The sequence below is a fragment of the Nuphar pumila genome, chromosome 17 (genome assembly GCF_984573655.1).
Source record: "Nuphar pumila chromosome 17, dmNupPumi1.hap1.1, whole genome shotgun sequence".
Classification (NCBI taxonomy): Eukaryota; Viridiplantae; Streptophyta; class Magnoliopsida; order Nymphaeales; family Nymphaeaceae; genus Nuphar; species Nuphar pumila.
Window position 1 is genome coordinate 70,795,558 of NC_143265.1, and position 27,724 is coordinate 70,823,281.

The window sequence follows — 27,724 nt, forward strand, 5'->3', positions numbered from 1 at the left end:
CAATAGCCAATCAATAAATCTGTTACCACAGCAGGTCCGTGTATAGCCTTCCATTTAAAAAAAAAAAAGAAATTGGAAAAAAAAAACATTTAACCCAATGAAACAAAATCAAGAGGGCAATCACGTAATTTCGGTCGATCACACCAATTGGGTGAAGCAGTGAGGTTGGGGAGGGGGAGAAAAATAGTTGAAAATCTGAGGGGCCTAAAAGGAAAACATCGTGTCAGTCGTGCCTACGCTGTCCGTATAAAATACCCCTCTGATTCTCCACTCAGAGAGAGAGAGGGGGGAAGAGGTCCGCATATCGAATCCTCCGGGGCCTCAAAGGAGATTTTTTTCTTTCCTTCTTTGGTGGAAAACCTTATCAGGTTCTTTGAAGATCCGATCTTTTCGCGCTCTCCCAAAATCGCCCCCAAACGGCGTTGTTCCCCTCTAGGGTTTCCTCTGTCCTCTTTTTTCGTTCTGTGTTCTTCTTCCTCTTCGTTTGATCGGCGACGGTTTCTCGGTCGAATCGTTTCTTTTCGAGGATCGCGTGGGGATCTCGATCTGATTTGTTTGTAAAAAGATCTCGTTTTGTTGTATTTCGGAACCAATTTGGGGATTTCTTCTCTCTTGGGTTTCTGGTGATTCTGGTCCTTCTTGTTTTTTTTTTTCTCTTTTGGGGAAAAAGGAGGTTCTTTTTTATTTAGTTATTTTGTTTCGGTTTTGTTCCTTTCCGCATTTACGCGGGTGTCCATCGAAGGGTAAAGGTTTTGGGCTTGGCAGACTCCTGTGTGGGATCTCCGTGACTGATTTTGTGGTGGAAAGTTTGTGTCTTTTGTGGTGTGTATGAGTATTTCGTTCTCAGTCGCCTGCGTGATTTGGAATTGGGGCATTTGGGGATCTTATATCAGCGATTGGATTCTGAAAGGTGAAATGGAAGGTGATTCTTCGGAGGATGAAGGGTTGGGGTTTGGCCAGAAATGGACTTTTGGTTTGGGGAATGGTGAAGATGATGGCTTGAATGTAAATGCAGACGAGGTTGCTCCTGAGAGGACTGTTGGTGATGCGGGTAATGCGGCCAATCCATGCAGCGGTTTTGATGAAGTTCGGGAAGATGGTAGGCAACCTACGTCTCGTTCTGAGATGAGGCATGTTGTAGAAAACGACAGTGGGGGATCAGATGGAGTTCCTGAGTGGCATTGGGATGTCGGGTCTTCTCGGAGCTTTGCGAGGTTTAGTGCCATGCTTGAGAGAAGGGATTGGGATGCTGACGATGTGCATGTGCTGAGACAAATGGGGAAGTCTTTGCTGAGAGCTCCAGGTCCCATTTTTGAGATAGAAAGGATTCTTCTTGGTCAGGTCCCTCGGAGTCAATCTCGTGCATCGCCGCAACCTTTATGGGTGGGGGAGGCCAGCAATGGGTGTAACAATTTGCAGCACAAGAGAGCCAAGATTCTTGAGAGGCAGTAAGTCCTCTTTGCTCTTATGCTTATTTTTGCAAACTACTGGATGGGTGAGGAGAGCCAGAACTATAGCTCTTCTTTTCTTTCTTCTCTTGTGCTTATTCTTAAGAAACATACTACTACAACACCACAACAGAAACAACAAAGCCTGTCAAACAACAAGAAGTGCCTTCATGGCCAGCACCCTTTCCATTATCACTGATGTCGTGGCATGGATGATTAATGGCATCTAGTTTTGATACTGAGTTGTTATTTTGACCTATCGCTGTGTGAATATTTTTTATGTTTGGTTACTGATTGCAAGGATAGGCATGCAAGAGCCATGTTTGCTTCGTTTATGAATTTATTGGTCATAGGCTTGATGGGGTTCAAATTATAGTTAAACAAATGAAGCGGGACATGATCAGAACATGTCAATTGAGCTTTCCAAATACATTTTTATTTTACGCCTCCAGAACTTCTTGAGCTAATTTTGTAGTTGTTAAAACAGTGTGCATCTATGTCACACAGACATGCTAAAAAGGACACAATAATTTTTTCATTAAAAATCACATAAAGGGGGCATGACATCGACATGAGTAGTTGGAGTATCATTGTGACACAAATGTGCATGGTACATTCTACCATTTCCAATTGGATACTGCTCATGTCTTGTTAATTCTCTGTTTGATGTCCTCTTTATTTGTATTTCATGTTCAAATATGCTTTATCTCTTTGTAGTTTGTTCAGGTGTGTGTGTGTGTGTGCCCCTGTTTGTGTGTGGATGTGATTCATGTTCCATTCTCTTCCCTTAGTTGTGACTTTTCTTCCATCAACTTTGCTTTGGTTTTCCCAACATCCTCAGTGGCCCGCTCATCTTTTAAAACCTTCGTACATCTGCACAAGAAATAAAAATTTTAAGCAAAAAGAGAAGGAAGGCAATAGTAGGAAACATATGATTTTGAAAATAATAACCTGATATAATGTTATAAAATAAGTTACAACAACAATCAAACAACAGTTGGCACTACAACCACCAGGTTAATTGGTTGTGGCTTGAATTATGATAATGGTGTTGTACTAGGATGTTGATAGTGGCTCAGTATGGACAATGGAGTACTTGATAATGATGGTTGAAACCAGTATTGTATAGTCTATTTGGGATCGTTAGCTCCCCCAAGACCATGGCTCACATGGGGATTATTTCATCCATGCAAACCATGGTCTGCTTGGTGATGAATTATGAGTGGTGACCTAAAGCAGACAATTGATAATATTGTCATCAGATTCTCTTTTGTTGACTTCCATCCTGCTTTCTGTGTATGTTCTAGTTCTCCCTGTACAAATTAACAACCTAGATGCTCCTTGCACCCCATTGGACCAGGCTCCCAAGTATATCTGGTGTTCGATCATTAATAGTTCCCAGGTATATCTTGGAATTGTTATTATCTAATAAAGGTGGTTGTGCAAGAGAAGAAACATGGGGAGGCTGAGAGGTAGGTTTGGAATTTTTTACATGCATTCAGTGTTACCATTTGAAGCATAAAGTAAAGGGGGGATAAGGGGCAAGGCCTTCTGGTGGGGATGTCAATAATTGGACTCAGCTGACTGAAGGTGATCTGGTTTTCACATCCAAGGATTATCTGGATTCAGACTTTGATCAAGTGGTGTTAAATGTGAAATTATCTGATTTCGTTGTATGAATGCTGTTGCGATGGTTATTTATACCTTTTTCCAACTGAATGTGTATTGCTTTGTGTCCCAGAGCCTGTCTGCTCATGCCAGTTATACCCGACTGGGTGTCATTGCATGGTCTTAAAAAATCCGGATGAATCTAAGCATGACCTGGTTCTTAAAAATTATACCAGTTCTTTCATATCCATATCTAATCTAATTAGATCCTGATCTGGTGTGTTGTGCATATGCAATGTGATTTTTAATCCAGGTGGTCCTGGACTGACCTGGAAAAAGGTTCATCAGGCTGAAAATCCGCAAACCTATTCTTTGGGAGGGAACCTGCAGAATGAAATCTTCAGAACAACTTTTCCCATGCTTAGCTGAGCTAAGTTTGTTTAGTTGACAGTCCATGATTATTCTTTAAGGGAAGTATTATAGCAAGCATGCATGGTTGTATTTGGGTTCTTAGGAATGTGAAGTGTTGTTTGGAAGCAAAGATTCAGGGAAAGCTTCAAGTCTGCGGGCATGGTTTTTGGTCCCTGCTTTGATCATTGAATTCAAAACATTTCACTAATTTTTTTTTATGAAAGGATATTAATCATGTAAAGTAATAAACAAAGTAACAATGATACAGTCACAAGAAGTCACTTTCATGTAGCAATAACTACAGATAAGATCCCCAATTTTCAGAACCTACACCCACAAAACGTCATTTCTAGGACCAATAACAAATATTTCATTGACAAACTGAGTGCACAGATGCTGCACTCAACTTTTTGTCCTCAGAAAATCCAGAGTTTGATTCCATCCATAATGTTGATCATGCTTTATAGCAGCCGTTATCTTCATACCGGGGATCACCATATTCACCATATGGTTCTTAAACTAATGACTATACCATTTACTGAGAGTTGATCTGGCCATGCCATATGAAGAAGCTGTTTGAAAAAGAGCATGACTCAAAAAGATATTGGATAGATTCTTCCTTGCAATTCAACAAACACCTGCTAGCCAGTTGAAATCCTCTTTTTTCAGGTTAGATTTCATTATTAGTTCCGCCAAAGAGGCTAATCAACAGGACATGATCGCGAGTTTAACATTGGCCCCAAGTGTTTCTTTGGTAAAACTTTCTGTTCTTTATTCCAGTGATTCCTCATGACAATACTTCACCTGAAAACATTTTTCGAGCATTTCTACCATGAACAGGCCCATTGGACAGCAGGCTTACAATGTCTTGAAAGTTAGATTAGATTCAACTAGACTATGTGCTCTTCAGATGGATGCTTCCACAGGAAAACACTCTAGCCATTAATCTGTTACCAGCAATTGGTAACAGATATATCTTGGCAGTTTGCAAGGGTGAAGATCTTGGGAAGTAGGTCTCTGACCAGCCCAAGGATCAATCCAAAAAAGGGACAAACTCACTGACACTAAGTTTCACCTGCATTTTATCACTGAATTTTGCGATGAGTTTGCTCCATCCCACATATTGGTACCTGTTTCCCAGTGATGGTTTTCTTTCCATTGCCAAGGCTAGCTGATTATCAACATTTCTTCTTGATATCCATTATTACTATATAGCAGCCACAACCATTTGAAGAGCAGTGCAACATTTATATTTGTGCCAATCAGATGAATATGGAGTGTACCTTGGAGATAATAAGTTAAAGACCTACTATTCCTGCAGCCTTTCCAAAAAAGGGTCTTGAAAACCGTGCAATTTTTTTTCTACCTTCATCAGGATGCTGAAAAGTGGCATAAGTGAGGATACTAGCTGATACATGTTTGATAAGGAGATAACCATCAGAAAATATTTGGCCATTCATGACTGGATTCCAGCACCCACCCTGTTTTCTGCTTCAGCCCATTGAAACTCCTTAGGGCAACCTTTGAGAAGACATATCACCCATCCAAATATGATGCCAGAAGCCCGATTTAGAGTTATCTCCATTGAAGACCAGCAGGGCACATTCATGTTTGTTATCTTTGAGGTCAATTACTTCAGCGATAATTTTATCAAGTGACTACTATCTTTAATACAGAGAGTATGTAGTCTTTCTGAAAAAGTAAGAAATCAGCATCATAATGAAGATGTTTAAATTAATTAATAACTGGACTGCTTTCTCTATCAAATGACTGAAACCTTCCATGGAAGGTTGAACAAGAACATCGAAAATGGGTCTCCTGATCCGAGTCCCTGATGAGGTGTGAAGGAGCAGCTACACTGCTCATTAATGCTAACCAAAATCAAAGATGATGAAAGGAGTCTCCAATCCATTTCCTGCATCTAAGCCCCTTCCCATACTAAAAGATAAGTGCTCCTAGCTCATAGAGTGAAATGCTGTGTACAAGCCAATGATATAAAACTTCCATTTTCTGTGTCCAAATGGTGTGAATATTTTCATTGGCTAAAATTCTACATTTCTAGGTATTTCTTCTTTTGATAAAGTTGTTCTGTTTGGAGAGAGGGACAGAGAGGCCTCATGCAAACACTAAATTGATAAATGTGAACAAGATTATTTGTAAAACTATTACATAAGCGTATCTTTAGATCTCTATTTTGTTGTAAATATGTGTATCAAGGTTGTAAAAGCGTATCATAACCTGTATTGGCCGGACCCAAAATAAGATATGTATCATATCATAAAAAATTATATTTTTAATAAAAATCCAAAATTCCAAAAAATCCATAAAAAAAACATGAAAAGTTCTAAAAAAAATTGTAACACAAGAAACAATGATAAATAAAACCATAATATCACATATCAAACAATTATGAGCTGCATAAGACATCAAACATCAAATAATGAAGATAATATGCTATGAATAGCATGCATATCTCACAAGAAAAATGTAAACTATGAAATAATATGCATATTAAACAACAAAGCTAAGCTAACAAACAAGTCAATGAATTCATAATAGTGCTTGTTCACATAAATACTTAAAAATTTATATAACCAAATATTTTTCAAAATTCAAACAAAAACTAACTAGATAATGTCAATTGAGATCATTGTCATTGATATCACCAATATTTTGAATATATCGTGATATTATTGGCAATTTCAAGCTTGCCGATATTATCGGGAATATATTGCGATATTTTCAAAATATTGGCAAATAAAAAATATCATGATATTATCGCGATATTTTGGAGTTTTTTATTTTTTCTTTAAATTTTAACTTTGCATTTTTTATTTTATGTTTCTTTTATATTTCAAAACCTTTAGAACATGTTTCTTTATATTTTTGAAAGAAAAATAATACAAAACTTGTTATTTATATTTTTTTCAATTTTTTAAACTCCTGACATTTTCCCGAGATATTCCTAAGATTTATCAACTTTTGAAAATCTCTCTTAGAAATACCCTCACCGAGAAATTACCTTTAACGATACAGGTGACTATGATTGAGATTATGATCATCACCATCATCTTCTTCTTGCAAGAAATTAACCTCGAATCACTCTCAAGCTCTTTAGGAATGAACATGGACCCCCTTTAAGGGGCCTTATATGTTAAAAAAAAAAATCAAAATCGATGCAACTTAAACTGCACTGATTGTGTATCGTAAGATACACCCTATATTAGAGTGCATCATACAATAAAAGGATTATCGTATGATACACCCGATACAGGTATGATAGACATCCAAATCTCGATACAGGTGTGTATCATATCGATTTCCCCCAAAGTTATGATATATATGATACAGAATGATGCTTACAACACTGATGTGTATCTTTTGTTTGTATTGGCTTTTAATATACATATTTTTTTTCACTTGTTTGTTTTGGTTCATTCATGTCATATCAAGTCTTCCCACTTTCACACGTTCTTTAATATACTGAATCACAAATAAATTCATTTGTTCTTTTTGATATAATTCTAATCTTAGAAATGTTTCTTGTTTCAAGTTCTAGATTTCAATTTTTTTTCAAGTTGTTGCACAATGAATATCTTACTTGATAGCATGATTTTATGCAACAGCACCCTAAGAAATAGAACTTACAGGAGCACACCCTTATCAAGTTGTTGTAGTGGGAAGCAGCTTTCTGTTCATGGGAGTGCTATTGGAAAGTGGTTGCATGTGGTAAAGTGCAGAATTTGGGTACTAGGGCTCGGAAACATCTTTGTATTGTCCCCTCGATTAGGAACACAATCAGTTTCTGTACATGAAGAAACAAAGTGGAAGTAAACTGGAGACTAATGCATTGAAACCATGCACAGTTACCAATGTAATTAGAGTGCTTGACATATTTCATATTAAAAGAACAGTCCTGTTGTACCTCAGCACATCACATTGCAGGCTTACCATGCTCCATCTGTAGGTTCTCTGTTTATCTGTTTCATTTGAAAATCTTACATGTTTGGAGTGTCTGTGACTTCCAGATAGTAACAATTTTTATATGTATGTTCACACTTTGTTTCGTATAAAGTTCATTGACATTGAAGATATGTTTTGTTTTTATTATTTTATGAGCAAGTAGATTACCTTGAGTTAGTTTATATTCCCACCATTTTATTTATATTGTAATTCTTCATGTTTTTGTTCATTTTCATTTTAATCATTTATGTTTCTCATCAAGCAAATGTATTGCACAAATAACTTTATTATTTTGTGTTGATTTATTTTAGTAGCATGTGTTCTTAGTTTTTTGTTTTATCATCTCACAGTTGTGGCTTTTCGTCATGATTTACAATCTATGCCACAGGGATTCGGTCAGTAGGGTGTTGCACTTGCGTCTACGCGACTCAGGTGCGGGTGCGGCACCCGGTGCGGTCAAGCCGACCTTGGGTGCGGTCAAGCCGACCCAGGGTCATAAATGTCCAACCCTGGACCCGAAAAAAAAAATGATGAAAGGGTCTGGGCGGGGGTTTAAGGCAAAAAATTAACTATTTTTTTATTTCATTAGTGTTAAGTGTTAACCTGGACCCGAAAAAAAAATGATGAAAGGGTCTGGGCGGGGGGGGGGGGGTTTAAGGCAAAAAATTAACTGTTTTTTTATTTCATTAGTGTTAAGTGTTAACTGTTAAAAATTATATATATACCCTCCCGCACCCCCGCACCCAAGTTTTTTTAAAGTGCCGCATTGCCGCACCCGCACCTATGTGACAGTTTACAATCTAAGCAAACTGTCATTCAGGAACATGGTGAATTTTTATATGATAATATGTTCATAAATTTGTTATGAGTGCCTATCATGAGTTTTCTAGAAGGATTCTGACAGAAGTATTTGGTACTTGTTCTTAGGGCATGCACGTATTCAACCATGGCTTCTGCAGACTCTGGTATGTCTGCATCACCATCTGATGCAGGTCAAAGTCTTTCTCGGTGCATGTCTGTGCAATCTGAAGGTGAAATGCCTGTGTACCTCAACTCAGCCTTTGATGAAGGTAGGAGTCCCATGGACTCTGATGGTGGTTGTGGAAATGATGAAGAAGATGAGAGTGATCGCTCTAAGTTGGAGGATTATGCCATCAGAATGGACCTGACTGATGATCTGTTGCACATGGTATGCTTTCTGTCTCTTTCATTAGCCTTTTTTGTACTTAAAAACTTAAGTGTGGTGTTTAATTCATTAATTGGATTTTTCATGTGGCAGGTGTTTTCATTCCTAAACCACATTGATCTCTGTCGTGCTTCTAGAGTATGTAGGCAATGGCGAGCAGCTAGTGCCCATGAAGACTTTTGGAGACTTTTGGATTTTAAAAATTTGAATATTACACCACTACAGTGTAAGTCTGTTTTCATCTCTTTATTGGAATCATGTGGGTATGATGGCTGTTCATATTGTGCATCTTGTTCTTTCTGATATCAAGTTTCACATCTTGTTTAGCCCTGCTATGTTCTAACTAGATTATAATTATCTTTCACATATGCAGTCGCAGATATCTGCAGTCGATACCCCAATGCAACAGAAGTGAACATTCTTGGTACTCCTGATGTTGAGGTTCTTGCTCAGAAAGCACTGAACTCTCTTAGGTAGGCTTTTTACATATGCTATTGCTTTTTTTTATGATAGTTTTTCATCTCACTTCTGATCCCATCCAATTTTATGTAACGTTGCTTGGTTTGTTGCCTCTACAGGAGGTTAGAGGTTCTAATTTTGGGCAAAGGAAACTTTGGTGATGCTTTCTTTCATGCTCTAGTTGAGTGTCCTGTTTTGAGCAAGTTGGACATCGCAGAATCGACTCTTGGTAATGGTATCCAAGAAACACTTGTTTGCCATGACAGGTTGCACCATCTTAGCATGACAAAATGTCGTGTAACCCGTATTTCAATAAGGTGCGGAGATTAAATGCTAAACTTCTTGAGTTGGATTAAATTATTGACTGTATCATATTTTTTTCCTGGCTCTGAACCCTGGCATGTTACAGATGTCCTCAACTAGAAACTTTGTCCTTGAAGCGTACCAACATGACACATGCTATACTCAATTGTCTACAGCTTATAGAATTGAACATAGCATTCTGCAACAAACTTTCAGATGCTGGAGTGCGCTTGGTTGCTACATCTTGCCCTTTATTAATGTCCTTAGACATGTCAAATTGTTCTTCTGTTACTGATGAAACGTTGCGAGAAATTTCACTTGCATGCCCAAATCTTTGTGTTCTTGATGCATCTTATTGCCCAAATATCTCATTGGAGGTTTGATTTTTTTTCTCTGCTTTCTCCTTTTGACTTTGTTCTGTTTTGTTTCTGACACTCTATAGTATGTCATCTTGGGAAGTCTGTCAGACTACCACTGCTAACAGATCTGAATCTGTGTAATTGTGATGGTATTAACTCTGCTTCCATGGCAGCTTTGTCGTATTGCTATATGCTAGAGGTCAGTTGTGTTCCTCTTTTTTTTCCCTATGAACATTAAATTAATGGTTTATTTTGCACTGCTGCATCCTGTCCATTGTTTTTACTGGAAGAATTGAAAATTGTCAGGCATTGCAGCTTGACTGCTGCTGGCTGTTGACTTCTGTCAGTTTAGACTTGCCACGTTTACGTAATATCAGTCTTGCCCATTGCCGCAAGTATGCTACTATGCTTTTGATTTCTACATACTAATTTTCTTTTTCTTTTTTTACATAAAGCTTAGGTGCATCAAAACTTATATGTTTTCTTTGCAGGTTTGTTGATTTGAACTTGCGGTGCCCTTCGCTTTCATCCATTACTGTATGTAATTGTCCTGTACTTAATAGGATCAGTATCACATCGAATGCTCTTCAGGTTGGTTTCCATGGAAAGAATGTCACTGTTAACCATTCTACTTTGTTGTTCGATGACATTCTGAAACTAACTCTATATCTTTCATGCAGAAATTGGTATTACAAAAACAAGAGAGTTTAGCCTCGGTTCATTTGCAATGTCAAATATTGGAAGAGGTGGACCTTAGTGAGTGTGAATCCCTGAAAAACTCTATTTGTGATGTTTTTTCTGATGGTGGAGGATGTCCAATGCTTAAATCACTAATTCTCGATAGCTGCGAGGTATGTAATTTACTAGTTTGAGTTATGCATGCCTGTGTTTTATTGTCATGCTACTTTCTATTTTTCATGTATTAGTGAATAATCACTGGATGACACTCTAGTTCAGTGTTCCCTTGTCATGTCATTTTTCTTTTGTTTTGAAACCAAGTGCACCTTTACACAATTGGCCTGAGCCTGGCCCATTAATTGTCATCAGATTGTGCTTGTTCTCTTGGAGTTTTAAAAGGGAAAATTGATGGAAAGATTTAGGCTTCTGATTTCCATTGGGAGTATGACTTGAGTGGAGTGCAATCATACAAGATGATGCTCGCTTGATCCTACAGTGGACTTCTATAATAAATGGATAATCATATCTACTTTGTTTATTATCAACAGAAAGAAAAGGACAAGGAACTTATGGTTTGGTTTGTTTATAGGGTACCAGAACAATTTTGGAGTTCTTGAAACTTAGCTAATCATAAATTTTAGTTATTTCCTGTACGTACACATGAGTGAACAAAACAATTGTTGCAAATATGCCCTCCATGTGTATGCCTATACAAAATGCATTCGTACTTTAAATGGAATCATAAACACAGAGGTATGCTTACAAAAATAAAAACATTGCGTTGTACTTCAAGAGATCTCATCAAACATACATTTTTGGATGATTCTAATTTAGCAAATCAGCATGTGTCTATTGCGCACACACTTATGTGTAATGAAGCGTCACCAATAAGATGAATCCACTGACACCAAGGTCACGATCACAAGCACAAGTAGTCCACTAAGGTCACAAGCACAATAGCCACGAAGGGCGCAAAAGTAACAGCCACTAAGGGCACAAGAGTAGAGTCACAACTCACAAGAGAGCACACACACTTGTAAAAATTAATTTTATTAAGGGAGTAAAATGCTCAAAGCAAACATAATACAAGAGGGGTGAGAATCCCCTATATATACACCAAACAACAGCCCAAACTAGCCATTAGGCTAATCTAACGGCTAGAAATACTAGCTGTTAGACTAGTTCTAACAGCTAGCAGCCCTAGCTACAATAAAAAACAAAAAACAAAAATAACAAAATAGGTAAAAAAAATATTATACATACCATATACATATACATACATGAGTATATATATATATGTGTGTGTGTGTATAATATATACAACTTTACACTCCCCTCAAAGTTATGGTGAAATAAATGAAAGTTTGTTAGGGAGAAAATGGAAGCGTGGAGCTGTAAGAGGCTTTATGAAGAAGTTTGCCAATTGGTATTTGGATGTAACATAGGGCAACTCAATTGTCTTCTGTAGGAATTCCTCTCTCGTATAGTGATAATCCATCTCAATTTGTTTTGTTCTCTAATGGAACATATGGTTGTTGACGATGTAGATGATACTTTTGTTGTCACAACACATTTTGAATGCGTCTGTCAATTCGACTCCCATGTGGGCCAGCAATCTTCTAAGCTAAACCACTTCTATAATGGTAGTAGCTATGGCTGGATATTTCGCTTCAATCGAGGACAACAAGACCTTCTGTTGCTTCTTGCACCGCCACAAGATCAATAAATCACCTAAAACACTAAAAAACCCATGGTTGAGTGCATGTTATTGGGATCACCTTCCTAGTCACCATCAATACATGCAATTAATTCTAATGAAGAAAAAGATAGAAAAAGGCCTCTAAAAGTAGAATTTCTAATGTATCTAATAATTCTCATCAATGCTCCAATATGAATTTATATGGGAGCATGCTGAAATTGACTTGTAGAATGGACTTCATGAGCAATATCCGGTCTGGTAATGGTTAAATAAGAGAGGGCTTTGATCAATTGTCGATAAGGTTTGGGATCATCAAGAGGTTCTCCATCATCAATTCTCATCTTAGCATTAATTACTTCTGGAGTGTCTACTCTTTTGTCATCTGAGATTCCTAACTTGAAAATAATATCATTAGCAAATTTAGAATAGAACAAAAAATATCATCTAGGTGAGTAAGCTCTCGTGCTCGGCCTGTTTAAGCTTGGCTCGAGCTCGTTCGAAAAATAAATGAGCCGAGCTTGAACAAAAGGTTTAGGCTCGGTACACATAAACGGGCCAAGCTTGAACAAGTAGTCTAGCTCGGTTAGGCTCGATAAACTCGATTAAGCTCGATTCACATAGTTATATAAAGAAATTAGATTTCATATATGTATATTATTTTTCTTTACATGATCACAAAAGAGGTGTTACCTTAGTGGGTAAGTCGTGGGGCTCTTTTGAAAGTGGCCTGGGTTCAAATCCCACCACTTACGTTTCTTTCAAAAAATACTTTTGACACGAATTTTAAAAAAAACTTTGAAATTTTTTTATAAATGTGTTCAGCTCGAGCCAAGCCGAGCTTTGCTCGAGCTCAACTCAAGCCGAGCTTTGCTCGAGCTCAACTCAAGCCGATCCTGGGCATAGGCTGTTCAAGCTCGGCTTGAGCTCGAGCCGAGCTTGAACAACCAATTTTCCTTCTCGAGCTGAGTCGAGCCAGCCCAAGCTCGGCTCAAACTCGGCTTGTGTGTGCATCCCTATTAAGAAGTTCCTTTATATTTTCAACTCCCTGCTTGTCTCCACTGATGATGGTCATATCATCTACGTAAAGAAATAGAATCATACTTGCATTAGAAAGATACTTGGAGGTCCCTATGTAGGGGTGGGCAACAAGCCGGGCTCTTGGTCCTAGCCCATTAGCGATCGGGCTGAAACCCGACCTATTATATACATGGGCCGGGGCCTGGCTGGCCTGATGGGCCTTAGCTATTTAATTAATTTTTTAGTAATATGAAATTAAAAGAGTTAGCTAGTTGCATAGTAACTTGGTACCTATTGGTATTTACTTAATTAGTTGCATTAATTTTATGAAAACTAGAAAAATAATTAGTTGAGTACATGGGAAGTTATTAATTATTAGTATTTACCTAATTAGTTGCAATTATTTTATGGAAAATAGAAAGATAATTTTATGGGACTGCTGGTTTATTTAAGAATTAAGTTTTTTGACATTTTTTCTCCATCTCTTTATCACCATCATACAAACTACAACTCCATCATCAAGTAACCAACAAGCCAGAGCACTAGCTGATGGAGCAAGTGGAAATGGCTACGAGCATAGTTGAGCATGAGTAATTATTGTCTAACCTATTGACCACCTTGCTAGGATTCAACACGGTTGTTCGACCCGCTAAACAATTGCCTATTGGGCCAATGGGCAGGGCCATGGGCTGCACTTCAAACCCGAGCCCATTAAGAATCGAGCCAAAACCCGACTCGTTAGTAAATGGGCCGGCCCATCTTCAGGCTGGGCCACACTTAAAACCTGATCGATCGAGCTTTAAATGGGCTTGGGCTGAGATGGGCTGGTCCATTTGCCCACCTATACTTCTGTGTACACATCTTCATTTAATTCACCATTTAAAAAAGGCATTTTTTATGTTCACATGATATATAAGCCAATTTCTAATCAAGACTATTCCAATAAGGGTTCTAACGGTAGTCATTCGGGCAATGGGAGCAAAAGTCTACTCATAATCTATTCTGTACTCTTGAGAATTTTTCTTGGCAACTAATCTCGCTTTGTATCTTTCAAGGGTTCCATCACTTTTGATTTTGACTTTATATACCCATCTCCAACTTATAAGTTTCTTTCCTATTAGAAAGTCTTGTATTTTTCAATTTTGTGCATTTTCTAAAGCTTTTAATTCTATCCTCGTAGCTTCAACCCATTCTGGATATTCTTTGGCTTGCAAATAGGTAGTTGGTTCAAAGTATGAGTGAATGAGGGCAATACAAGTACAATACTTAGATGAAAAATATTCATAGGAAACAATTTTTTTTGGGGCCTTAGATATTCTAAATGAATGCTTAGGTTAATGTCTTCTTTCTTAGAATATTTTCAAGTGCACATTGAAGGCTTTTCATTCTTGCTTCTAGAATATTTCAAATAAGATTTTCAACATTTGGTTGATCTTTCACATGTTGATCATCCACTTCAACATTAGGTTGATCTTTCACATGTTGATCATCCACTTCAACATTAGGTTGTTCAATGTTAACAACAACAATAGTCTCATCACGAGTCTTTCACAATCACAACTATCATCATTATAATTTTCAAGAAAATCAAGCAAAAAAGAATATTCAGTCACCTAGCATTTTCAAATCAAAATAATTTCCATTTTCAATAAATGACACATTTTGAGAAACATATAATTTATTATTTTGAGGATCAAAACACCTATACCCCTTTTGGTTTTCACTATATCCCAAGAAAACATATGAAATAGCACGAGGGGAAAGTTTGTCGCCCTTATGGGATAAAACAAAATATTTGCATCCAAAAACTCTTAACCTGAGTAGTCGGGCAAAAGTTTGAAAAGTTTTTCATCCAGAGAGACATTTTGTAAAGATGAGGATGACATGCAACTTATCAAATAAACGACCGTTAGAGCAGCCCACGTCAAAAATGTTTTTGGAACATGACTTGAAATAAGCAAAGTTCTAGTGGTTTTTATGATATGCCTATGTTTTCTTTTCGCTAGATTTGTGGATAAGATCATTGGTGTGAAATACCATGCAAGTTAAGATAGTCTTTGAATTCATTTGAGAAAAATTCTCCTCTCGAATCAAACACAACAACAACAACTACGCCTTCATCCCAAAACAATTGGGGTTGGCGATATGAACCAACAAAGAAAATCATTATGGGTCTTCCACATGAATCCTTCTCCTCCATTCATTTCTATCCAATGCCATGTCCTCGGTGAGGTTCAAAGCATTCATATCCTTTCTTATCACCTCCATCAATGTCTTCCTAGGCCTACCCCGACCTCTTTTAACTAATATATTTTCCCATTTCTCCATCCTTCTAACTGGAGCATCATTAGGCCTTCGTCGAATATGTCCAAACCACCTTAAACGATTCTCTCTCATCTTATTTTCAATGGGTGCAACGCCTACCTTCTTACGTATCTCCTCGTTCCGAATCTTATCTTTTATTGTATTTCCACACATCCATCTCAGCATACGCATCTCAGCTACACCCATTTTTTTAATATGTTGTCTCTTGGCAGCCCAACATTCCGTACTATATAGTAAAGCGGGCCTAATAGTCCTCCTATAAAACTTTTCCTTCAACCGCAATGGCATTCTACGATCGCACAACACTCAAGTTGCACTCTTCCATTTCATCCACCCAACCTTTATCCTATGATTTACATCTCCATCAATTTCTCCATACTTTTGAATGATAGATCCCAAATATTTGAAAGAATCATCCACCGGTATTTCGTGCTCACCAAGCTTCACTACACTCCCATCACTACTTCGTTGCTTACTAAATCGACATTCCATGTATTCTGTCTTACTCTTACTCAACTTAAAACCTCTTGCTTCCAATGTCTGTCTCCATAATTCTAACTTAGCATTAACCCCAGCTCTAGACTCATCAATCAAAACAATATCATAAGCAAACAACATACACCACGACACATTTTCTTGAATTGATCTCGTAAGCTCATCCATCACTATAGCAAATAGGAAAGGGCTTAAAGCTGATCCTTGATGTAACCCAACCGTTATAGGAAAATTGGTTGTCACCCCTCCACAAGTGCGGACATTGGTTACTACTCCTTCATACATATCTTTAATTATACTAATGTACTTGAGAGAAACACCTATTCTCCTCTCGAATCGGTAAGAAAAAATAGAAATGTTTGCCATTAAACCTATTCTTTATCATATTATTAAATTTTTTCAAGTGCATGAATACCTCAGATTTATGCTTAATTAGATCCAAGTATATCTTGGGAAGTCATCAATAAAAACAACATAATACACATATCTCTACCTTTTGATATAACCAGTAACATTCGAATGAACCAATTCAAATGGTTTAGAAGAAACAAAGGTCTTTCGATAAAATGGCAAAATTTGCCTTTTGCCAAGAATACAATCACTACTTTCAAAATGTTCAACATTACACTTTTTTTTCAAATTTGGAAAATGAGACAACTTTGAAGCACTAGGATGTCCTAATCTTTTATGCTATAAAATTACATTCAATTTTTTAACATTATAACAAAATGTATTCTTGGAAAGTTTCAAAAAATTTATGTAGTAAAGGCCTCCTTCTCTATTGCCTTTTCAAATTAGCTTCCCTGTCTGGCGATCCTGCGCCCAACAACCATTTGATGAGAAGAAGACATTACATCCATAGTCTGAAATTTGATAAACCAATAAAAGGTTTAAATTTAATTTTGAAACATATCTAATTTTTGGAATAAAGTTTGTTTTTTTGTGTTTTCAATACATTTTTCAAAAACAACAACACTTTTGATTTTGAGGAAAGTGCCATCGACGGTAAAAACCTTAGTCTCATTTGAGTTTAGTTGGCATTCATTTAATATATTACAACTGGGGGTCATACGGAAAGAAGCATGAAGGTCTAAGAGCCAAGGGGGCATTGAAATTCGATAAAGAAGAGACTACGATTCCGGTTGATTAAGTTGCTTCCTTGAGAGGGGGTTGAAGGGCCTCCACCAATTGTGACAAGGACATATTTTTAATTAAGTTTTGTTCATTACCTCTCATGTCCTTGGTTTCTTGAGGTGGCTCAATCAAGACAACCTTCTTTTCTTCTCTTTTATTTAACTTAAGAAACAATGGTTTAATATGTCCCGTCTCATTGCAATGATGGCAAGTGATCTTCCTTTTGGTTTCATATTCATTGCTTTGTCTACCGAAGTGAGGTGGTTTGTAAGAACGAGTGTTGATCCTTGGACCTAGACATGGCTAAGACCGAATCTCCATCATTTTTTATTGCTTGCTTTTTCAATATAATTTCTTCCATGCTAAGCTGTTTTATATAATCCACTATGGTAAGAATCTTCCCACTATGGAGAAGGGTCGATTTAGTAGCTTTAAAATCGGGTTTTAATCCATTACAAATTAATAAAAGTGCTCCACATCAATTTGTTTTTGGCGGAGTTCGATGTCCAAGGGTTAATGCAACTTTGGCTCAAGCAAAGCAAGCTCATTCCATAACTCAATAGAGAGCATTGTAGTACTCTATAATACTTTGATCTCCTTGTTTCATAATCCTTAATTTGTCTTGCAAATTGCACACATGTGTAATGTCCTTGAGTGAATACATGTTCTTGAGATAATTCCAAGCATCATTATCATGGTCAAATATCTCCAAACTAGAACACTTTTGAATATAGACACTATTAGTAAGCCAACATAATCTTGAACGGTCTCTTCCTCCATTCTTTTCACTTCTTTTGGTAGCGCGTTTGTTTTGGGTAGCTTTGGTCTTCCCTTCTCCTTGAAGTTCAACACTCTTCCCATTGTCAACTTTGGTGGGAACTAGTTTAAGTTCCACATCAAAACCATCCACCGGTTCTCATAATTCCTTTCCCCATATGTAGTGTTTCATAATAGACAGCCACATAACATAGTTTGTATTATTGAGATTCACTGTTACAATAGTGGCACTCCTTGTCATCAATAAATGAAGACATGAGAGAGAGAGAGCACGAAAACTCGAACCACAAACACTTGATGAAGAGATCACGAACACATGAACCACAATCCCTTCACTTGAGATGCCTTGAATCTTCAACTTTTAGGATCAAGACCCGATGGTTCTCATACCATTTAATGAAGCGTCACCAACAAGATGAATCCACCGTCACCAAGGTCATGATCACAAGCACAAGTAGGCCACTAAGGGCATAAGAGTAACAACCACTAAGGTCACAAGAGTAGAGTCACAAGAGAGCACCCACACACTTGAAAATTTAATTTTATTAAAGGAGTAAAATGCTCAAAGCAAGCATAATACAAGAGGGGCGAGAACCCCCTATATATACACAAGCATCATCTCAAACTAGCCGTTAGACTAGCCCTAGCTACAATAAAAAAATAAAAAGCAAAAACAACAAAATAGATACAAAAAAATTATACAAAAAATAAATGTATATACATATACGTAATTATGTATATACATACCATATACATATACATGTAAGTAAATAATATATGTGTGTGTGTGTGTGTGTGTGTGTGTGTGTGTGTGTGTGTGTGTGTGTGTGTGTATGCGTTGGGATGATCCTGGTGTGCTATGTAGTCAAAAGCCCTGACTAGTCCACCTAGTCGATCTAAACTAAGTAAAATGCCTAGGCTTTGCAATTCCTAGGTGGGTACCTTAAAAAATACCAATTTTTCTGGCTAGGCACCGACTAAGGTGCGTAGCTGGTGACTAAGCTGCCTCCACCTAAGCACGAGGGCAATTTAATTATTTATTATTCATATATATATTGTTATTTTTTTGTATATATAATTATATGTATGTGCGTGTGGTTGTGTGATTTGTTCTGTGAAATCATGAAATCATAAAAGCAAAGTGTGCGTGTGTGCGTGTGTGCTTGTGTGCACGCTACTTTGCTTTTAGGATTTTTTCTGTGAAACATTAAAAGCATGCACAATTAATTTTAATTGATTATTTTTTTTATATATGTGTGTTACTCTATGTCACATGGACACGGGTGCGGCGCAATTTTAAAAATTTTGGACACGGGGACTCGGCTATATATATATATATATATATATATATATATATATATATATATATATATATATATATATATATAAAGACTCGGTCAAAGTTATGCCCATTAGGGGACATGTGATGAGTTGCGAAGCCTGATTCAGGGTTTTTTTCCTTAAGGGGGGGGGGTCCCCCGGCGCGGTCAGGGGTCCAGGGGGGACCACCCCTGGCGGGGGGTTATAGGGGGGCAGCGCCCCCCAAGAATTTTTTTAAAAATTCTGTAGCCCAGAATTTTTTTTTAATTTTTTTCCAAAAAATGAACCAAAATGACCCTGGGTGCGTTCACCGCACCCAGGGTCGGGTTGACCGAGTCTGAGCCGCACCCGTGTCGGTGAGTGTCGACGCGGGTGCATCGACCTTGGAGCCGAGTCCGTGTGACATAGGTGTTACTTTGTTTCTAATGAATTTTTCTATAAAGCCCTGAAAGCATGTTTAGCATAATGAATTATGTAATATGTTATTTATATATGTATGTGTTATTGTGCTTGTGTGAAAGGTTGAAAGCATATTTTGTTGATTATACAGAATATGTTATGAATAATTGAAATATATATATATATACATATATATATATATATATTATATTTGTGTGTACAATTATATATATGTTGTATATTAATATATTTGGTGAAAGCATGTGTAATTTGTATTTGTAATGAAATCATCTTATTAGTAATAGAATTAAACATATTTTTATGTATATTTTGTGTACTTTTTTATATTTAATTGGGGTACCGACTAGTCCGACTAGGCACCACCTAGGGATTTTGACTACATAGTTGGTGTGCATGTGTGCTTGTACCTGTCTTTGTTCACGACTTCGTGCAATTTACACTGGACATTCTGTCTGTGATTATATGCTGGCATTAGGGATTCTTATGGATTTTACCTGTGCTTAGCTGAGTTTTGAGGGAGTTCATGCTAAATAGTTTGCAATTATTTTACCAAAAGTAATCTTGTAAATTATTAGTAATTAGATTTCCTTTGTGAAAATATGGATTTCTTGATATCTATTGTAATTTATGAATAGTGGTTTAATACATGTTTGCTTGTTTGTGATAGTGAAACATGTTTCTGCAATTTACATTAATTTTTCAGTTGACTGTCACTTTTTTTCTTTGCATTATATTTCTTCGAGTTCCTCTTAGCTAATGCAGTGCTGCTGCCAGTGCAGTGACCCAGTGTAATCATATTTAGTTCTCTGTAAAACCTTTTAAGTATCAAAGGTATTTCGTTTTTCTCATACAGAGCTTGACAAAGGTGGGACTCAGGAGTGCTTCATTAGTGATTCTTTCACTAGTTGGTTGTCGTGGCATGAAAAGCCTCAAACTTAGTTGCCTGAACCTTCAGCAAGTTTTTCTCCTTGGTTGTGATCATCTCGAAGATGCATCGTTCTGCCCAGTAAGTGAACCTGTTGATGGTAGTCATTTATAGTTAAAAATTATTTTCATGTTTCAATAGGGATAAAGTAGCTGCTTTATTTACATTTGACATATTGTGATCATAATGAATGAATTAAGAACTTTCTAATATTTAAGCGTAATTTGTGATTTACTCATATATTTGACCTTAATTTTTGTTAGGATGCCACATGATGATAATTATTGCTATACTTACCTACTTCATCTCAACTGTCAACAGATATTCAGAGTTTTGAAAGGAGAGACCAGCAATTAGGCTCTTGAGTACTTATCTTGTATGGATTACCGTACATGAATTCTCCACTAACCTGAGTGTCAGCAAAATATTGGCAATAAAACATAAATTAAAAACATAAAAAAATAATTTTTATAAGGAAATATAAATGAAAAATATTTAAAAATAAAAACCACTTGGGTTTTTCACCATAAATAGTCGATAAAAACATAAATGTCACATTTAAAACACAATATTTATGCTTTTGATGAAAAACTCTTGAGAAAATTGAAAATATTGCGAGAAATTACCATTTGTAACTTTCGGGTAAAATCTCGCAAGATTTGTCACTATGATGTGGACACCCATCTTGAATAGCAATCTTGTATTTCCAATGCATGAAGAGACAAAGACATAAAAAAGGAAAGCTGATTACATGGCAATCAATGCAAATGCATCCTTTCTGCCTTCCCAATGACAATTTGAAAAGGAGAGAGACCTCTCCTAAATAGAGGAAAAAGGGGTCCTTTTTTTCTCTCTTGATTGATATGGGACCATTCCCTCCTCTCATTTGAAAACTTGAATGATTTTACTTATTAAATTTTACCCAACCAACTTAATTATTAATTAGATAATACTTACAAACAAGTTATAATTTTACTTTTAACCTATAATATTTTTATTACATATTTATTTATCATGTATAATAATATATTGAGATTTTCTTGAGAAAAACAAGCTTTCTAAAAATCTCCCAAGATATTCACTCATCCAGAAATTCTGGAGAATGATATTTGTGACTATGGTTCATTCTCTTGTTTGGGATCCAGCTCTTGTGGTACCTTTCTTTGAGTACAAATTATCTCATTTTTAGTTTATTACTCTTAGGATGACGACCATTTACTTGGTCAAGTTTAAGGATGAGGTGTGTTTTGTGTTCAAAATCTATTATAAAGTGATTGATAATCAATACCATGCATTAGTGAAGGGTTTGTGCTTAGATAATGGGGGAGAGTACACCTCCTAGGATATTTAGAGCTATCTTCATGATCATGGGAGTGAACATCAGACCTCTCATCGTAATACCAGAGTTGCCAGTTGAGGAAGCGAGAGCGGGAAGCAATACGGGAAGCGGAAGCGGAAGCGGAAGCGGAAGCGGGAAGCGAGGCACTTCTAAAATTTTAGGAAGCGGGAAGCGCGGGACGACTTAGGAGCGAACTAGGAAGCGACCTAGGGAGCGAACCGGAAGCGACCTAAGAAGCAAAGAAGGAAGCGTCATAGGATTCGAGTGAGAAGCGAAAGGGAAGCGAATAAGAATTGAAAGGGAAGCAAAAATGTAATTATATATTTTTATTTTATCAAAAAATAAGATTTATGTCATTATTGACAAAATAAAACATATATATATAGACAATAAATAATATAAGTTGTAATTATCTAACAAATGAATCATATTGCAGCTGTCAAGCATTTAAAAAATCATACATCAAGAGAAGATCATAATTCACATTCTTGTTGCAACCATTTAACAAATGCAATTACTAAATATTGCATTAAGAAAACAAATAAATTTGATTAAAAAGCGTACCTTTTTCAACGAAAAAATCAAATGAGTTGTTATTTGATGTTGTGATTGTTGTAAATCTTGTCATCTCTGCAACATAGAAAATGAGAAATCAATAAACTCAAAGATTACATAGAGATATGGTTAAATTTTTAAGCTATAAATTTCTAAATTGTAAATTATAAGCTACAAAGTTCTAAAGTCTAAACTTAAAATTAACATAATCCACTACTTCACTTCATCATGCAAGATTCAAAATAAAAGTATACCAAAAAAATATTACAAGACCATGACAAAAAAGTAACAAACGTTTTTAAGTTGGACTACTCCAACTACATCATCAAAAAAATAATTAATAATTCAAGAGTTCATTAATATGTCATATTTCTCTTCCCTTTCAAGTCAACAATAGATCACGAACTTTCTACATCATCACATGCTTCTTGTCCTCCACGACCATGTCTTCTGCTCCTTCCTTCATTTTCTATAATGCATTAAAAAATTAAAATGTTCAAAAACCATAATTTAAAATATAAAAACACAATATCAACATACCTTGCCTAGGTCTCCTGTTAAAGAAACGATCAATCCGACCTTGAGGAACTGATGGTCGCTCTTGTATATCTGCAGTTCTACTAGCTCTGTTGGATTGATTTGTATCCTCTTCAACTTCATTTGTACGTATGATTATTAGAGGTAATGGAGCTCTTAGGTGTGCATCTTTATGTTTGGATTTGGAAATAGTGTTTGATTGTTGTGCACTATCATGTAAATCTCTCCAACACATGTCCTCTGATCTCAACGTATTTTCTTCTACAATAGGAAGTTCTGGATTGATATCCCATTTTCGACTAGGTCCTTCTTTGTAGCGATTGTTGCACCTTTTTATAACAAGAATATAAAATATGAATGATAATAAATAATCAATGATAGAAAAAGAGAAAAAAAATACCAAAACAAAAGTATAACATGATTTAATCATACTTGTCAATCAATCGAAGATTGGAATGGATATACACCATGGTATCAACACGATCTTCATTGAGCCTATTTTTTTTAACATTGTGAATGTAACTATAGGTGCTCTACACTCTTTTTGCAGAAGATGTGCTCATAGATTGAGATAAAACCTTAATGGCTAATGCTCTCAACTCAGGTGTATCACCACCATAAAAACGCCACCAATTAAGCACCGACATTGTAGGATTCAATGCATCTATTCTTGCTGCATTTCGGCTAAATCTTCCACTTCTTGATGCAAAAGCCACAAGTTGTGTCCTATAAAGTGTAGAGAGCTCTTCATTTCCAGCAGATATCACTTCAAGCGCGAGTATTGCACCATCTAAGATATCATTATCCTTTTCTGCAAAAAAAATGTTTAGTAACTATAACAAGAAAATACAAATGAAATAAAAAATAATTAAATAATTAAACTTTAAACGTTATTAAATAGATAGAATAAAATGTTTACCAAGAGAAACTCGTTTGACTCCTCCTGCTGCTAGGATCTTGAGATACTCTGATTCATAATATTTTGGAGTAAACATGTGGGCTAGAGTGTGGAGAGGCACATTCATTCTATCCCATCTATTTGAGACAATCTTATGAATCTTTTCATACAAATCTGGTTGTCCTTTTAGATTGTCTTTGATTTTTTTCAACATGTTGTCCATGCCTTCATATACTTCACCAATTATAGGGCCTTCCTGATCACAAAATTTAATCATCTTATAGATGAGTTTTGTAATCAATAATGCTAAATGAACATAATCCCAATATTCTTCATCAAGAACAGTTGTTTCTGTTGTAACAACCCTTTTTTTCATATTTTCATCCATGCATGATTGTTTCCATTCGCTCCATCTATCTGAAATTACTCTGAGCCTCAAGCTCTCCCTCACATCAAGCAAGCGCTTCAAAGTAGTATAATGTGAAGCAAACCTTGCTTTTGCAATCTTTATTAACTCTAATTTTTCATTGCTTCTAAAGATTGCTAGTGTTTTTGAATGATTTGTAATATACTTCACAATTTCTTTACTCTGCAAATATGTTTCTCCTAACCAATGAAACTCATGTGCCAAATCCTTGAAGATCAAATTAAGTGTATGCACAACACAAGGTGACCAAAAAATATACTTATACGTCTGTTTTAATTCTTCACCTGCTAACTTACAATTCGCTGCATTGTCTGAAATCACTTGCACTACATTAGAAGGCCCCACAAGTTTAAATCCCGTCTTCAAAAACTCGGCAATGTTTGCAGCTGACTGTTGCACATTAGAAAAATCGCTTGCATATAAGAACATCGAGCCAAAACAGTTTGAGGCAAGTATATTTATTAAGTGTTTGTTCTTGATATTTGTCCAACCGTCTGAGACAATGGAAACTCCAAACTCCTTAAACTTTTTTTGAAATTCATTTAACTCTCTGTGAACACACTCTTTCTCACTGTCAAGCAACGTTGTTTGCGCTTTTTCATATGATGGGGGTTTATATTCAAGCACTTTACTAACTGCAGATATCATCTCTTCCTAATATGGTGATCGAAGCACATTAAAAGATATGCCATTTGCACACAAAAATATGATAATTTTGTGATCTACATCATCTCTTTCTACCTTTTTAAAGGTATCACGAATATCAACTGTTTTTCGGCTTCCACTAGATGATGTAGTCATACTAATAGGCTTCTTCGGATTATCAATTCTTGATCTCCTTGATTCAAATGCACTTGATGAAACCTCTACTCAACGAATTTGCCTCTTATTTTTTTTTGCCAATTCTGCATTTTTTGCAACTACAGGACAAAAGGCAATCCCAACACTTTGTCCCTTTGGTAATCCCATGAGATGTGCAAAAACTCGAGTATATGACCCATGATAAATATTTTTGTAGTGCTTGCACATAAAAACCTGGGTTCCACCTTGCTTTCCTTGCCCACTTTTCTTTTGTTTCAATACATGGCGCCATAGCACTGTTGTTTTATGCATGCTAGGTGGTTCATCATCTTGGTCATCTTCAGAATAGTTGTCATCCAAGTCATATTCTTCTTCATCTTCCTCATCAAAACAATTTTCGTTTCTGTCCTCAAACTGATATGGACAAGCAGAAGACCTCTTGCCCTTCCCAACACCACTAGATGATTCATGCTCCAAATTGTACAAAGAATCATCATCGTCATCATAATTATTGTGTTTATAGCTTGGGATGGTCATTAATGAAGCAAAGAACATGCAAATATACCTGCATCATAAAAGTATAAGAATCAGCCTAAAACACTCTAAAAAAGCTATTATTAACAACAAGGGATGGAGAGTGAAGAACACAAATCATTACTCATAATTTACCAATTACTAAAACAAATAAATAAACATCATTTAAGGAGGTGAAAGATCTATGATTCTATAATATACTATGATAAAGCAGACAAAATTTAAAAAAAAAAAAGTTCTTTCAAAAGTTTGCATTTATGAAAAAATGTTAAAGAAAGATAACATAACAACGAAGAAAAACAAAATTCATATTGGCCGACTGTTTCTAGCAATAATGATATTTATTTAAAACTTTAAACAACTAGCTGCAACATACTAGTTGCCCCACTCTTCTGATAGAGTAAATGAGCCGAGCCTGGGTGTGCCCACGCTCGGTATATCAAAGAATTCATACTTAATAGGGATGATAAGCTCAATCATGCTTGGTATACATTTTGTATAATATGTTTTTATATTATAACTTATATATTTTTATAATATAAATTCAAGAATTTTCCTATAATATAATTTTTATATATTAATTTATACTTATAAGTATCTCTTTTGTTTCTTTTATCATGCTTGGTACACTTGATCAACATGTAAGTTCAGAATTCACATAAAGCAAAGTCACTTCAAGAGATCAAGGAGAGAATGGAAGTATGCAAGATCAAACACCATAATGGAACCATTAGACAACTTGTGGAGGCAGAACATGTTTTTCATTGACTTTGAAATTGAAAACAATAAATCAATAATCCATATATATCCAACAGTAAAAGAATAATAAAAGCGATCCAGTCAATTTGATTATGATTCAAGCACTCGTCAAAATGACTTAAAACCTACAAGAATGATAAAAAAATACTGCATTAACCCTTATTCATAATACATAATTACACCAATACTCTACATGAATATGTCAATTTGAGGAAAATTAAGAAGCAAAAGGTTGATTAAAGATGGCTATTCCACATATGACATGAAATATGCAAATCCTGACTCAGGATATTACCATGAACAAACTTCCTTATGCTAACACCATGTAATTTAGCCATACTATTCATTTATCGATACACAACTTTTCACTCTTCAAGAATTAATACAAACAATTTCAATGTGCTTGTTCTTTCCATGCTATATTAGAATGATGGTGATGTAACATAGCACGATTTTCATAATACAACAAAAACTCATGTGCTGACGGCGTGATACCCATCTGCAGTACCTGCTGCTACACCATGTCACAGGGATACTCCAACTTAATCCCATATCATGTCCCCTTGTAATAGAAAATTTCATAAAAATTGTACCCTGGCAGCATAAAAACTCTAAGGGCTTACCACCGAGGTGGTATCCCATGTGGTAAACGGGTCCTGTTACAAGCTGAAAGCTGGAATCCCTCTGCCTCGTGGGGCTTAAGAGATGGTTAGGGTCTGCGACTCTGCCTAACCCCAGCTTGCCTTTAAAAAAATAAAAAGAAAAAAAACTCTAAAGAGTCTGAACGAGAGTCGCCATGCTTGGCTTATGAAGGGGTTGCAGTCGTGCGATGAGCGTGAGAGAAGAGATGGAGAGAGTGAGAGGAGAGCATACCTAAACATAAGGGGGGAGGGGGAAAAATCAGAGTCGTGGGAGATGGAGAGAAGAGATGGAGGGAAAATGGATACGCGTACCTGAATATCCCCATCGTCGGTCGGTGGAGGTCGCCAGACGTCGAAAAAGGTCGCCGAAAGTTCTGAAGGTCGCCGGTCGGTGGCCAAAATCTTGAGAGAGAGGGAGGAAGAGAGAGACTTGGAAGAGGCGTGAAAAAAAACCCTAAAGCCTCTTTTATGTTTTTTTGCGAGTTTTTTAAAATTCCTATTTTGCCCTTAATAAAAAAACTCTTTCTTTTTTTAAAAAAGGCAAAATAGTAATAAAGGTCACTCGTACCCCTTTAAAGGGGTACATGCTTCCTAATACTTAAGTGCGCTTCCCTGTGCATTTCGGAAGCATCGCGTTTCGCGCTTCCGAAGCGCGTATCGGGGAAGCACGCTTCCCCTCAAGCATAGGCGCTTCCGGTAACTCTGC

At 36.4% G+C, this 27,724-nt stretch overlaps 1 protein-coding gene across 3 annotated transcripts in view; it reads left to right on the forward strand.

The window, feature by feature from the left end:
• The first annotated feature begins 235 nt into the window (after positions 1-235).
• The window catches only part of LOC149812159 (F-box/LRR-repeat protein 15-like), a 48,477-nt gene continuing 20,988 nt past the window's right edge, over positions 236-27,724 (forward strand). Inside the window, exons 1-11 of one of the 3 annotated variants that reach the window (XM_089993712.1) lie at positions 236-1,448; positions 8,358-8,619; positions 8,710-8,842; positions 8,990-9,089; positions 9,195-9,392; positions 9,485-9,755; positions 9,838-9,936; positions 10,044-10,132; positions 10,229-10,328; positions 10,418-10,588; positions 20,456-20,608. In XM_089993712.1, the coding sequence (XP_089849838.1) occupies positions 829-1,448; positions 8,358-8,619; positions 8,710-8,842; positions 8,990-9,089; positions 9,195-9,392; positions 9,485-9,755; positions 9,838-9,936; positions 10,044-10,132; positions 10,229-10,328; positions 10,418-10,588; positions 20,456-20,608 (2,196 nt within the window). In that variant the 5' untranslated portion in view covers positions 236-828. The remainder of the gene's footprint in view (positions 1,449-8,357; positions 8,620-8,709; positions 8,843-8,989; positions 9,090-9,194; positions 9,393-9,484; positions 9,756-9,837; positions 9,937-10,043; positions 10,133-10,228; positions 10,329-10,417; positions 10,589-20,455; positions 20,609-27,724) is intronic. The other 2 variants (XM_089993714.1, XM_089993713.1) reach the window with 2 other exon arrangements.